Here is a 14600-nt window from a genome sequence, read left to right on the forward strand (position 1 = left end):
GCTGTTTACAGTAACCATGGTAACCGGTCGCCTGTGTGTTTGTGTGCGTGGTTTGAGTCAGCTGGAGTCAGACTGGAGTTAGAGACCGTCAGAAGAGGCAGAAATGATCCAGGGTGTGCAGAGTGAGAGGAGGATGAGGTGTCGGGAGTTCACCGGACCGACGCCTCATTCAGTCGCGGTGGTGAGTCTCCTCTCTGTCCACCAGACTCCATCAGAAAATACAGCAATTTTATGACTTATTGAGTCGCAGAGACGTTTTAAACGTTGTGAAACGCAGTCTACGATAAGAATCGTAATTATTTGGGCCTCTTTGTAAATTCGGCGAAGGTCTTACACTCCTGAGTTATTTCTTTCTTTTGTATAAACCATTTTGCGTCTGTTTGTCGGCGCGTTGGCTTCGCTGACTTGATGGTTACGTCATGACGTACACTCCTCTTCCGCTGATTGGCTCGTACTCGGTGTCTTCGTTGGTTTGGCTCGTTTGGATTGGGCAGATTATCGGCGGTTTTACTCTGGTGATATTAAATTTTAACAATGTACTTTCAGTCACAGTAATCCTCGGTGTTAATGATCCGTTACCTGGAAGTTTGTCATTTTAGAACAACTCCTTTTTCTTCAGTGTGTTTTAATTATATTTAAATTTTAAGTGTATTTAGTTTGAAGTGGAACAAGATCACGTTTACTTAAAGTACATGACTGTGTATGTACCAATATACATTTTTATTATGTTTATAATTAATTAATCCTGTCACAATCTTAAAATTAAAAATGCTTGTTACATGGTTATATACCAAAAGTGAATACAAAATATTCATTTTAAAATGATTATGTGACCATAGCAACAGTCTGTTCTACAGAAAAAAAACAGACCTTAGGCTGTTGTAACTGACCAATCAGAATCGAGTATTTAACAAAGCCATGTGATGACTGTAGTGCTGCGTGTCTGTTTGGGAGGAAACAAATGTCACATGATCACATGACCTCCACTAACGTTGAATCATATCACAGCAACATCATCTGTCAAAATAATCGCAGCATCATGTGATTCTTCAAATCCACAACCTGAGATCACCTGAGATTTTAAAGTGACGGTTCCATTTCAATAGTTAGCTTGTGTTCAGCATGTTAGCATTAGCTCACATAGTTTATATATCAGTTCAGTAAATCCAGGTTTCTTGATGTAAACTGAAATTAAATAAAGTTTAATCTCTATGTTTGTTTAATAAAGAATTAATGAAAAAAGGAGTAACTGAAAGAAAATAATTACATTTGTAACATTTGGATTTTAAATGTTAAAGAAGTTAATAAACTGTTTGCTTCCTTGTTTGTTAGAATTCAACAGAATTAAATCAAATAAAAATCTGTAGAGGAAAATTAAAGGAGTGTTTCTGTGTCAAACAGCGAGCAAAGTTCCCGCCGTCGAGGCCCGTGGACCATCTGATCCAGGAGAGACAGAGACAGGACGCGGCCCGGGACAAAGTCCTGGAGTTCACAAAGTACCAGCAGACCTGCAACATCAAGACATCGTGGCTGAAGAACACAGAGGAACGGTTCCTGAGAGGAACCATCAAGAGACGAGTCCAAGCTGCTCTAGACCAGCAGGAGGTCCACGTCCAGGAGAGGAGGGACAGGTCTGTGTCCTGACATGTCAATTACTCTGAGAAATAAGAGTTCCAAAAGGGTTCTTCCTTAGGTTATACCTAGAACCATTTGCTTATGAAGAACCTTTTTTGAAAAAGGTGTCTCCACCTGTATGTCTCACCTGTCTCCACCTGTGTCTCCACCTGTCTGTCTCACCTGTCTCCACCTGTCTGTGTCACCTGTCTCCACCTGTATGTCTCACCTGTCTCCACCTGTCTGTGTCCACCTGTGTGTCTCCACCTGTCTGTGTCACCTGTCTCCACCTGTATGTCTCACCTGTCTCCACCTGTCTGTGTCCACCTGTGTGTCTCCACCTGTCTTTCTCACCTGTCTCCACCTGTCTGTCTCCACCTGTCTGTCTCACCTGTATGTCTCACCTGTCTCCACATGTCTGTCTCACCTCTGTCTCCACATGTCTGTCTCACCTCTGTCTCCACCTGTCTGTCTCACCTGTCTCCACCTGTCTGTCTCCACCTGTCTGTCTCACCTGTCTGTCTCACCTGTCTCCACCTGTCTGTCTCCACCTGTCTGTCTCCTCAGGCTGCGGTTGCTGTTGGAGGCGGAGGAGCAGCAGCTCCTGCAGGAGATGGAGGAGCAGGTGGAGACGCCAGAGGAGAGACAGGCGAAGATGAGAGAACGAGCTACAGTGCTGAGAGACAGGAGAGAGAGAGACAGACAGCAGCTCGTCTCAGAAAAGATGGAGCAGCACTTCAGGTAACCACACCTGTGTGTCTTCCTCCACACTTTCACAATAAAAGTCTCATAGACTGCCCTTTATTAAGGATTTTAACATGAAAAAACAGCAGGAAGTGTTGAGTCGTGTTGGCAGGAGGTTCCTGTGGTACTGTGGTGCTGTAGTACTACAGAACCACTGTACTGCAGTACTGTGGTCCTGTAGTACTGCAGTACTGTGGTTCTGTAGCACTGTAGTATTGCAGTACTGCTACTTTTCAGGGAGCAGTGTGACGAGCTGCGAACCGCCCAGAGCCGACGCAGAGAGCAGCAGGTGTGTTTGGAGCGAGCCGCTCAGGTGAGACAGCGACGGGAGCGTCTGCAGCAGCAGGAGGAGGAGGAGAAACTGTTCGACGAGCTGTGGGAGAACGATCGACGGGCCAAAGAGGAACGCGAGACCCAGAGAGAGGAGAGACGGCAGCAGAGGAACCGACAGCAGCTGGACGTCATCAAGAGTCAGATGGAAGCAGCAGAACAGAAGAGACAGAAGCACAGAGAGCTGAGAGAGGAGGAGGCCCGACTCATGGTCTGTACCTGTTCTTACACTCACACACATCACAGACTCAGGACCACATCGTCTGAACTGGTCCCTGTTCTCTGTTTGGACCGTTCTCAGTTCTCTGTTTGGACTGTCCTGCAAGGAACTTTAGAGTCGGGCACTTTGAAAAACTAAATTCTCAAAAAAAAAAAAGATGTTAGTCACTTTCAGATCTAAAAATTAAATGACACACAAAAACAAATAAGGGTTCTTCCTTAAGGGCTTAAGTTCTACTGTCTCTCTTTGAAGACAGAGTTCTTTGTAAGACTGAGGAATCCATTGAGAACCCTTTTCTTCCAAAGAACCCCTTTTGAAAGAAAGAGTTCTTCAAGGATTGTTGAAATACTTTTGTCAAGGGTTTTTTGCATGATATAAAAAGGTTCTCAGTAGACCCCCCTGGGTGTGTTCTAGATAATACACTTGGAATATGAAAAAGTTCTCTGTAAAACCCCTGTGGTTCTGCATAAAACCATTGGAATATAACATGGTACAGGTTGAATCTTGTGGATGGGTTCTTGTGAGCACTCTTAGAAGGTGGGAGGGTTCTTGATAGAACCTCTAGAGAGAGCTCTGGGTGGAACCATTACACCATAAAAGGGATCTCTGTAGAACATCTCATAGGGGGTTCTGTGTGGAACCTTCCACAGATGGTTCCAGGTATAACCCTTAATGTTGGGTTCCACGTAGAACTCTCTTCCAAGGTTCCAAGTGGAGCCTTTAAAAAAGGTTCCAGCAGGAATCAAAACAGATTCTCCTAAAGGCTGAAGAACCCTTTATAGTTCTAGTGAGCACCTTTATTTCAAAGAGTGTGAAGTCAAAAACTCTTCTATCCAATCAGGTGAAGGTCTGATCATGTGATCCACAGAGAGACGCGCTCAGAGGTGTTTTACCTGTCTGAATCCCACCTTGTCTCGTCTCCAGCTGCAGCAGCAGGAGACGCAGCAGCTGCAGCAGCAGCGCGAGCAGCAGCAGCAGATCCAGGATCAGCAGAACAGACGTCGGCAGCTGGATCAGAGTCTCCGGCTGAAGATGAAGCGTCTGGCCAGAGAGCAGCAGGACGAGCTGCAGCTGGACATGAACGTCCTGCAGCAGCTGCTCCGACAGGAGACTGACGAGAGACAGGAGGCGGCTCACAGGAAGGTAAACACACCTGAATAACACAACAGAACCTCACCTGTAGGAACGATCCTGATAGAACACAGCGGCGGTTCCTCTCCTCTGTGTTCAGGCTGAGCTGCGTGACGAGCAGCAGAGGTACCGTCAGTATTTGTGGGAGGAGCTGCAGAAGCAGAGGAAGGAGGAGGAGGAGATTGAGCAGCTGATCGAGGAGAAACTGAAGGAGGCGTGGAGCAAACGGGAGGAGCAGAGTCGAGTGCAGCGAGACGTCAGAAACCGACTGATGAAGGAGGTGATGGAGGCTCGCAGTCTGCAGATCCAACACAAACGTAAGAAAACATCTGTTCTTTCTGTCCATTAAAAACTCACACAGTAACAAGATAAAACAGAAGCTACAGAAACACAGCGAGAACATTTACACCAGGAACTAAATCATAATCATACAAAGAATCGGTCACTGAATATTTGTATTGAAAGGCCAAATCTGAGTTCTTAGTTAATTTCCCTGTTGATTAAACTTGTTGACTAGTCTACTAGTCAAGAAGACACTCACTAAACAGATGAGTGTATTTAAAGGTATTTGAAGCCATTAATCACATTCTTCAGTCACCAAATCAACTTTAAATGCCAGTAAAATGAACATTATCTTAAAAAACATGACAACAACTCAACAATGCAAATGACTGAGTGGTGCTGTGGCTAATGTTAGCAGTGCTAGCAGCAGCAGCAGTCTGCTCTCCCTGCAGGTTAACGTCCACATGTCTGTGCTGAATGTGGTCAGTCAGTGATGTCAGTTTATTCTGACTCAGACAACCTGATTTTACTTTCCTGCATCAAAATACTGACAAACCGAAGCTTCTGTCATGATTTATCTTCATGTTTTCCACCTCAGTGGATTACAGCATCGGTCCATTAGTGCAGGGAGCAGCGAGCTGCAGCTGTGGAACATCTTATTAACCAGTGTTCTACAGTAATAAACTGTTCGTAATTAGTTTAACTGACTTGTATTTCTGGTGCAGACTAGTGAGGGCAGCAACGTTTAATTGTTTAGTCGACTAATCGCACACAAGCGGCGTAAAAACTACGGCGAGCAGCTGTTTGAGGAACGTTTTTCAAACGTGAAACTACCTGTGAGCTGTTTGTGTGCTGCAGTGGACATGAACATGCAGAAACAGGCGGAGCTGTCCAAAGAGAGAGACGAGCTGAACAGAGCGATGGAGGAGATGAAGCTGACGGACGAGGAGGACAAGAGACGGTACGTCAGCAAACATCCAGGACGCTCGGTCTGTTTGTCTCCAGATCACACTGAACTCGTCTCTGTTGATCCTCACAAAGATTAGAGCTGCACAAGTAATCGCTTTTTTAACTAAATCACACTACGGCTTTTTGCAATTATCATTATCAAAAACGATCATTAGCTCTAATATCACAAATCATATCATGATTGAATCAGTCAAAATAAACACAATCAGATGTTTTGTCAGAATCATTCAGCCCTCATAAAGAACGTCTGTGTTCCACCTGTTTCCACGTTTGGACCTATTTTCCAACTAGTGATCAATCAGACAATCATTTTCCACTAATTGTTAGTTGTTTGGTCAGAAAATCTTGATCAAAGTCCAAGATGACGTCCTCAATGTGTGTGTGTTGGTCCCGGCAGTCGGAAGGCGTCCTGCGAGGCGTACCAGGCCGACCTGCGGGCTCAGATGAAGCAGCAGCGGCGGCGGCGCTGTGAGCAGGAGGCTGAGGCTCAGAGGGAACATCAGCACGGTCTGATCCTGCAGGAGCTCTACAACCAGAGGAGAGACGAGATCTTATCCAGACCCTCGTCTCACACCGCCGTCCCCCATCCGTTCAGACGAGCAGAGGGATCCAGGTCTGCCTCCACGTCCCGCGTCACATAGTCCACCTGCACGTCAAGCAGCGCGTTAACTCTGATGTCTGGAATCAAATAAAGTCTGTCGACTGTGAGCTTCAGAAACACATCAAAAATCATCAGAGGAGGAGCAACACACACAGACCTTTAACCCGCAGTAACTTAGTACAAATACTTAGTTACTGTGCTTCAGGAAAGTTTTCAGGTATTAGTTGAGTATTTATTTTTCTGGCATCTTTTTTAGGTTCAGAAATTGTTTGCAAATCATAAAATAAAATGAAAAATTCATTCTGTCAATTGAAAAATATGTTCAAACTTTTTGTCTTGTTAGATGTTTTATGTCGTTTTGTTGTTTTACATCTTTTAACATCATTTTCATCTTGTTACACGTTTTACATCATTTTTGTCTCTCTACACTTTTTATGTGGAATTTGTCTTTTAACATCTTTTAATATTGTTTTTGTCTTGTTATATTTTCTTGCTGTCTTACATCATTTTACATCACTTTTGTCTTGCAAAATCTTTTACGTAGTTTTTACGTAGTTACATTTTATAATGTCATTTTCATCTTGTTACATCTCTTAATGTAAATTTTGTCTTACGTCACTTTTGTCTAGATCTTTTACATCGTCTCCGTCTCGTCCCGTCTGTCCTGTGTGATGTCCTCTGATGGATCCATCAGTGAATCGTCTTTTTTATGTCTTATTGTTTCGTCCATTTAGGTTGAAATCAGTCAAACTCTTCATCTTAGTTGGTCCATCAGTAACCAGTTTCATCACACTTTGGTCGTTTGATTGATGGAGTGATTGATTGGTTGATTGGTGATTGACCTACATGAGTCACACACTGAGTACAGTACTCACACCTGGAGGGCAGGTAATCCTGGTGTCCTGGGGTTTGTTGGGTAATGTAGTATTTGCTGAAGGTGAGGGAGGAGATCCATGTTGCATAAAGTCTTTTATTGTGAAAGAATCATCATCCAGGAAGTAACAGCAACACACTGAACAGAACAAGACAAGTGTTTGTGACTCACTGACCTACACACCAGATCCACACACACACACACACACACACACACACACACACACACACACACTGGTAGAGAGTAACTAAGTACATTTATGCAAGTACTGCACTGAGGTACAGCTTCAAAGTACTGGTATTTTACTTGGGTATTCACATTTTCTGCTGTGTAATACTTGTACTTCACACAGAGGTAAGTTTTTTACTACGTGTGTATCAGCTGTTGTCATGAGTGCAACACACAACATGTGATGAGGTTATTAAATATGACACATACTGTTTATAATGCACTTAGCTACACAGACCAGCTGCTAACGTTAGCTTCAAACAAACCCAGTCTGCTAGCTAAGCTAGCTCCTCCTGAGACATTCTGGACCGTCGATGCTGCTGACCAGGATGGATTGTGGGAATAAGCTGACGTCAGTTTACTTGAAGTTTAAGTCTTAAATATGTACAACAAACATAATAATTAGCGCTGCAGCTGAGAAAACAATAAACAAACGGAAAACATTCAACAATTTCAGCATAACTGTACTGAGGTCATTCAGTAATGAAGTTACATTACTTTAATATTGTGATACCTGGATCGTGTTACATTTGTTTAACTAGTACATCTTGAAGGTCTTGTTCTTTGTGCGCTGCCTTCATGCTTGTGGCAGCGTGATGAAGCCTGTTGTGGTGTGTTGTGGGTGGAGCAGCACCTGTCAGAGTCCTGAGCAGGTAAACAGCTCATACCTGCAGAGGGAGTGGCCTGGGAGTGGACTCGTTACCTGATGTAAGAATAATAGTTAATGCTCAGACAGGCGTCAGATAAGCTGCTGCAGCTTCCCACACCAGGCTGATGTCACACAGACGGCTGCAGAATGTTCCGACAGAACTGAGGATCTACTGAACCGGCTGAGAACATGAGCAGCGATTATTACCCGTACTCCAAGGTAATCTTTGTCTTTTTGAATCTGTCCGTCTGAGCCGAGTGTGAGAGACACGACTGGACTGATCTCTGTGGGTTAATGTTCAATGTTCTCTGTTAGACTTTATCAGTGTGTTCCTGTCCACTTCACACCACCTCACAGATAAGATTCCTCTCCTGATTTCTCTCCAGAGGACCTTGTTCACCTGCTCACAGGAAGTAACTAAGTACAAATACTTCAGGAAAAATTATTGCCAGATTGATCACTAGTTGAAAATTGGGTCCAAACATGAAAACAGGTGGAGTTTAATCTTTATTAAAATGAATCTCTTCATGTTTTTGAACTGAAATGAGACATTTAAAGACGTCACCTTGGACTTTTTCATTTTCAGACCAAACATGAATTAATTCATCAATCAGCAGATTAATAACAGAGCTGAGAAGTAACTAAGTACAAATACTTTTGTCAATACTTCACTTGTTCTTGTACCTGTAATACTTCAGTAGTCTTCAGGTATCTGTACTTTACTTGTGTTTTTATTTTTCTGACATCTGAACACAAATATCTGAACATTTTATAAACATTACTTTAGTTTTAATGACTTTGAGGTGAAATATTGATGATTTATTGTGATGCCCTGTGATGAACTGGCGACTTGTCCAGGTTACCCCGCCTCTAACCCAGTGTCAGCTGGGACAGACACCCCGGGACCTGTCAGGATAAACAGATATGGACAATAGATGAATGGATAGAAAACAGAATGATGTAAGATGAAAACATCATGAAAGATGTAACAAAGATAAAATAGTATAAATGATGTGACAAGATGAGAATGATGTAAAAGACATAACATGATGGAACTTCTACCGTCTCACCAACCACCAGCTGTGGTTTGGTCCAAATCAATCCCTAACTTACAGTGTAAAGGAGTACAGAGCGTCCTCCTGTAGTTCAGGAGGAGCGTCCTCCTGAACTACGGGAGAACTACAGGAGGACGCTCCTCCTGAACTACAGGAGAACTACAGGAGGACGCTCCTCCTGAACTACACGGAGTTACTCTGAGCTGTCAGGCGTCTGCACTGTTTGGTAGTTTATAAATCCAAACTACTCCCAAACACAGACAGAGGCATTTGTCTTCTTTTTTACTTGTTAGGACTCTGATTTTATTCCCATGATGCCTTGTTCTTTTCTGCTCAGCTGCACACCAGCTCAGAGACTGACCCCTGGTGGTGGATGCTGCTCACTACAACACAGCATCTCTGCATCAGTTTAACAGACAGAGGAGCGTCTGTATTGAAAGTCATGCCCTCAGTATTCATTAGTACTCTGTTCTACAGTCTGAGACCTTAAAGAACCCAAATCTAACGTGGAACTGAACTGAATACAAACAAGAACAACTGCATTTGTATCAATCAGCCACTGGTTTAGGCAGAATCTGTCAGACTGAGTGTCTTCATAAACTTTACATATTTTTCATCTTATGTCTTTTACTTTGTTTTCGTCTCATTACGTTTTTTTGTCTTGTTGCATCTTTTGTTTTCATCTTGATGTGTCGTTTCCGTCTGAGTACATCTTTATGTTATCTCTTAGTGTTGTGTCCATGCATTTTAAGCTTTTCACATCATTTAATGCCATTTAAACAAGTAACAAAGTACAAATACTTAGTTACTGTACTTCAGTAGTCTTCAGGTATCTGTACTTTACTTGAGTTTTTATTTTTCTGGCATCTGAACACAAATATCTGAACTTTCTCCTCCTCATATTTTATAAACAGACTCATTACTTTAGTTTGAATGACTCTGAGGTGAATTATTGATTATTGTTATTTTGCATCATTGTGCGCCGCCTTCAAACATCAAGACTGACTTCAACCTGAACGGACGAAACAATAAGACAGAAAAGACGACTGACTGGTGGATCCATCAGAGGACGTCACACAGGACAGACGGGACGAGACAAACCTGTTCTTAAGTCATAAACACAGGAGAGAAAACGGTTTCATTAATTCTGTCCAACAAAATTTATATAATGAAACGTGAAATGTTTCCTCTTTTTTTAATTTTTATTGATTTAAGGTCAGTCGGAGCCACAGGGGCTCTGAGCTGTACCTTTACCTCCGTCTGTGTCAGAACACTGAGCTGTGTGTGTGTGTGTGTGTGTGTGTGTGTGTGTGTCTGTGTGTGTGTGTGTGTGTCTGTGTGTCTGTCTCTGTGTGTGTGTGTGTCTGTGTGTGTCTGTGTGTGTCTGTGTGTGTGTGTGTGTGTCTGTGTGTGTCTGTGTGTGTGTGTGTGTGTCTGTTTGTGTGTGTGTGTGTGTGTGTCTGTCTGTCTGTCTGTCTGTGTGTGTGTGTGTGTGTGTCTGTCTCTCTGTGTGTGTGTGTCTCTGTGTGTGTGTGTGTAAATATAAACTGTTCATCTTATGCACTAACATTCAGCTTCCTGTGGATCCACACCTGAGGGACAATCAGTGCAGATCTTACAGGTAGATGTTGGTTGTTGCTGCCCCCTGGTGGTCAGGAGTGTTAATAACTGATTAATGATGAAGGGTTCAAAGAGAGATGAACGTTTGACAGATGTCAGTAAAATAATATACTTATGTACATTAATATGAGAATCAAAGCTTACATTGTGCAGAAGTTACTTTACAAAGTAACTAATTACTGTTTGAAGTAACTCGTAACGTAACTGATTACTACATTTCACTAACTTGATCAACAGTATGAAAAAATCACATGGATCAAAAAATACTGTCAAATTCACATAAAGGTCAAAACACACCAACAGGCTTGTGGACTGATGTATTACATGTACTTGGATTATGTAATCAAGACACAAAAAAGTAACTAATCTCACACAGAAAAATGTGTAATCAGATTACAGACATATTTAGTAAAAATTGAGATTATTAACAGCATTATTAACAGGATTAAAGTTTAATAATTAGTGTAAAAATAAAGAATGATATGCTAACGTGCAGTTTTCACACAGTATAATCTAACAGTCAGTTTATTGTCAGGATCTCTGATCAAAAAAATGTTCCACTGGTGGAACATTATTTAGTCATTAAAATCAGAAAAAAGGAAGAACATCACAGAACAGAGAAAATACTGTCATCATCCAAGAACTCAACATCTCATTTAAACATTTACAGGTCAGAACAACCGCTAATGTTAGCTACACAGAACAACCGCTAATGTTAGCTACACAGAACAACCGCTAATGTTAGCTACACAGAACAACCGCTAATGTTAGCTACACAGAACAACCGCTAACGTTAGCTACACAGAACAACCGCTAACGTTAGCTACACAGAACAACCGCTAACGTTAGCTACATAGAACAAAATGCTAATGTTGGCTGGATTGTGGGAATAAGTTGATGTCAGTTTACTTGAAGTTTGAGTGTAAATTTGAATAACAAACATAATAATTAGCGCTGCAGCTGAAAAAACAATAAACAAACAGAAAACATTCTGTTAGCTCAACAATTTCAACATATTTGGTGATGAGGTCGTTCAGAAGTAATGGACAGTAATTAAGTTACATTACTTTAATGTAGTGATACTTGGAATAGGTTACTGACTACAGTTTTAAAGAAGTAATTAGTAATACTAAGTAGTAGTACTTTTTGCATTCTCTGTGTATCAATCATCGTCAATGTGTCTGTTAATATTTATATAATGAATAATATTAGACAACTTTTAATGATTTAAAGCTCAGTTTCCTGAGGGGGTCGTTTGTGGGGTCCCGCCCCTCATGTTGAGAACCTGTGTGTGTTGTGTTGTGTTGCAGTGCTCTGATGATCCAGTTGGAGTGTGTGTGTGTGTGTGTGTGTGTGTGTGTGCTGACAGGAAGTAGTTCTCCTCGCCGTGTTTTTGTCTCTGACTGGATTTATGGATCGTTTCATGAGTTTTTCTGCCCGCTGACTGAAGTCTATCCGCCCACAAACACCGTCTGATCCCCGGAGCGACCAGCCGCGGACACACCGGTCACCGCCCGCCCAGCCTCCACCGAACACACCGACCGAAACTCCGCCGCCCGCCCGCCGGGGACACCTGCTGTAGCACCGCCGGGGACATGCGCCGTCCAGCGGCTTGTTAGGTGAAGAAAGTCGCGATGCAAAGGACTAAAATCATTTAATGAACAATGGAGTTTTAGCGGGAAGAAGAAAAAGAAGAAGAGAAGCGCAGTTTGTAGAAGAAGAAGAAGAAGAGGAGGAGGAAGATGTCTGTGAACGAACTGTACACAAAGGTGAGTCAGTTTACCTGGAAAACACACCGACGTCACTGAAACACAGAGGACCGACTGTACGTCCCTGATTCATTCACAACACAGATCCTTGTTTTAACGAACCCGACTCGGATCGACTCGAACCAAACTCCATGTGATTTTAGTGAAACTTTGAGTGGTGAGTCACCTGTTCGGATGTGCTCGGTAACGTCCTCAGACGGTGCGGTGGTACCCTGAGAGGGAACACAAGTTTAAATAACATCACTGTTATGTGTGTGTGGTGATTATATGTGAGCCGAATATGTCAGAGGACTGAGCTGAGCTGAGACGTCACATCAGATTCTCTGAGGTTGTTTCGAAGCGACATGGAGCCTAAAATTTACATATTTTTGAATGAAGTTCTGAGCCTGCAGGTGTATCAGCCGCAAAGTTAACTCGCGGATCAGGAATGTCTGGAAGTCCACTTCCGCCGAGAAAAGGAAAAAAAGACATTCCCATGGTAACTCATAATTAAAAGATAAGTGTAGAAATTATAAGATAAAAGTAATTTAGATTTAAGTCATAAGATAAAAATCACAGTTAGTACATTCAGAAAGTCATAAGACAGAAGTAATAATTATTAGACAAAAGTCCTAATTATGGTTAAAAAAAAATCATACTTATGTGAATATTTTCAAAATAACAAGATAAAAGTCATTTAAATTACAACATTAAAACATAATTATTACATTCAAAAAGTCATTGTTATAAGATAAACGTCATAATTATGGCATGAAAACTTGAGATTATGAGATATAAAGTCAAAATTGTGTATTTTTTAATTGATTGATTTATTGATTATTATTCAATTATGTAAAAAAATAATTTACCTAAAATACATATCAAATACATGTCTCATTAATATTTCAATATTTCATTCAATCATAATCCTGAAAAATAGATGAATAAAACACATTATGATCATGATAATAGTGACGTATTTTAAACTCCATGTCAGAAACCTGATCATAAAAATACTGGAGCTCAAATCAAAAGGAGCTGTGATGGATATTAATTTAATAACTAATCAATAATCACTGTGTCGACCTTCACTTCAAACTTAAACTGGTTCTGACAAGAAATTATTTCATCACTGAACTAATATGAAGGTAAGATAATCACTGTCTCTGCAGGAGGACAGGTCAGTGCTGTCTCTGAGCTGCAGGAGGAGGACAGGTCAGTGCTGTCTCTGAGCTGCAGGAGGAGGACAGGTCAGTGCTGTCTCTCAGCTGCACGAGGAGGACAGGTCAGTGCTGTCTCTCAGCTGCAGGAGGACAGGTCAGTGCTGTCTCTGAGCTGCAGGAGGACAGGTCACTGCTGTCTCTCAGCTGCAGGAGGACAGGTCAGTGCTGTCTCTGAGCTGCAGGAGGACAGGTCAGTGCTGTCTCTGAGCTGCAGGAGGAGGACAGGTCAGTGCTGTCTCTGAGCTGCAGGAGGACAGGTCAGTGCTGTCTCTGAGCTGCAGGAGGACAGGTCAGTGCTGTCTCTGAGCTGCAGGAGGAGGACAGGTCACTGCTGTCTCTCAGCTCCAGGAGGACAGGTCAGTGCTGTCTCTGAGCTGCAGGAGGACAGGTCAGTGCTGTCTCTCAGCTGCAGGAGGACAGGTCACTGGTGTCTCTGAGCTGCAGGAGGACAGGTCAGTGCTGTCTCTCAGCTGCAGGAGGACAGGTCACTGGTGTCTCTGAGCTGCAGGAGGACAGGTCAGTGCTGTCTCTGAGCTGCAGGAGGACAGGTCAGTGCTGTCTCTCAGCTGCAGGAGGACAGGTCACTGGTGTCTCTGAGCTGCAGGAGGACAGGTCAGTGCTGTCTCTGAGCTGCAGGAGGACAGGTCAGTGCTGTCTCTGAGCTGCAGGAGGACAGGTGCAGGAGGACAGGTCAGTGCTGTCTCTGAGCTGCAGGAGGACAGGTCAGTGCTGTCTCTGAGCTGCAGGAGGAGGACAGGTCAGTGCTGTCTCTCAGCTGCAGGAGGACAGGTCACTGCTGTCTCTGAGCTGCAGGAGGACAGGTCAGTGCTGTCTCTGAGCTGCAGGAGGACAGGTCAGTGCTGTCTCTGAGCTGCAGGAGGACAGGTCAGTGCTGTCTCTCAGCTGCAGGAGGAGGACAGGTCAGTGCTGTCTCTCAGCTGCAGGAGGACAGGTCAGTGCTGTCTCTGAGCTGCAGGAGGACAGGTCAGTGCTGTCTCTGAGCTGCAGGAGGACGACAGGTCACTGCTGTCTCTCAGTTGTGTCCAGTTTGTGGAGCTGAAGAGAGACAAACTGTTGTGTCTCTGTCTAAAATGCTCTCACACTTCAGATGATCGTGGTGAGTCCAGTTCTCTGCAGCTTGTTCTCCAGGTGTTCTCCATGTTCTGAGTGCAGCAGTTCATAACGACGTGTCACATTTATTGATGATCAGTTCATGATGTCGACGGCTGAACTGACGTGGAGCCTCCCCTCTGTCTGTGTGTGTGTGTGTGTGTGTGTGTCTGTGTGTGTGTGTGTGTGTGTGTGTGTGTGT

At 43.2% G+C, this 14600-nt stretch overlaps 2 protein-coding genes across 3 annotated transcripts in view; both read left to right on the forward strand.

The window, feature by feature from the left end:
- Positions 1-59: 59 nt before the first annotated feature.
- On the forward strand, positions 60-6059 carry cfap53 (cilia and flagella associated protein 53). Its single transcript, XM_084746000.1, has 8 exons — positions 60-181; positions 1402-1631; positions 2182-2355; positions 2596-2899; positions 3833-4051; positions 4140-4356; positions 5180-5282; positions 5688-6059. Exons 1-8 carry the CDS (start codon positions 104-106, stop codon positions 5929-5931), a joined length of 1569 nt encoding a protein of 522 aa, XP_084602126.1. The 5' UTR covers positions 60-103; the 3' UTR covers positions 5932-6059.
- Positions 6060-7671: 1612 nt separating this feature from the next.
- The window catches only part of myo5b (myosin VB), a 47935-nt gene continuing 41006 nt past the window's right edge, over positions 7672-14600 (forward strand). Inside the window, exon 1 of one of the 2 annotated variants that reach the window (XM_084745685.1) lies at positions 7672-7861. In XM_084745685.1, the coding sequence (XP_084601811.1) occupies positions 7832-7861 (30 nt within the window). In that variant the 5' untranslated portion in view covers positions 7672-7831. Of the gene's footprint in view, positions 7862-11662; positions 12087-14600 lie in introns of those variants that run through there. The other variant, XM_084745684.1, reaches the window with a different exon arrangement.

This window comes from Lutjanus erythropterus, chromosome 20 (assembly GCF_056507025.1).
Source record: "Lutjanus erythropterus isolate fLutEry1 chromosome 20, fLutEry1.hap2, whole genome shotgun sequence".
Classification (NCBI taxonomy): Eukaryota; Metazoa; Chordata; class Actinopteri; order Lutjaniformes; family Lutjanidae; genus Lutjanus; species Lutjanus erythropterus.

What these genes read in the sequence shown, in the direction of transcription:
- cfap53 (XM_084746000.1), top strand. Translation starts at nt 104, where the DNA reads ATGATCCAGGGTGTGCAGAGTGAGAGGAGGATGAGGTGTCGGGAGTTC. An exon ending in CGCCTCATTCAGTCGCGGTG is followed by an intron (nt 182 to 1,401) that starts GTGAGTCTCCTC and finishes TGTGTCAAACAG; the next exon opens with CGAGCAAAGTTCCCGCCGTC. An exon ending in AGGAGGCGGCTCACAGGAAG is followed by an intron (nt 4,052 to 4,139) that starts GTAAACACACCT and finishes CTCTGTGTTCAG; the next exon opens with GCTGAGCTGCGTGACGAGCA.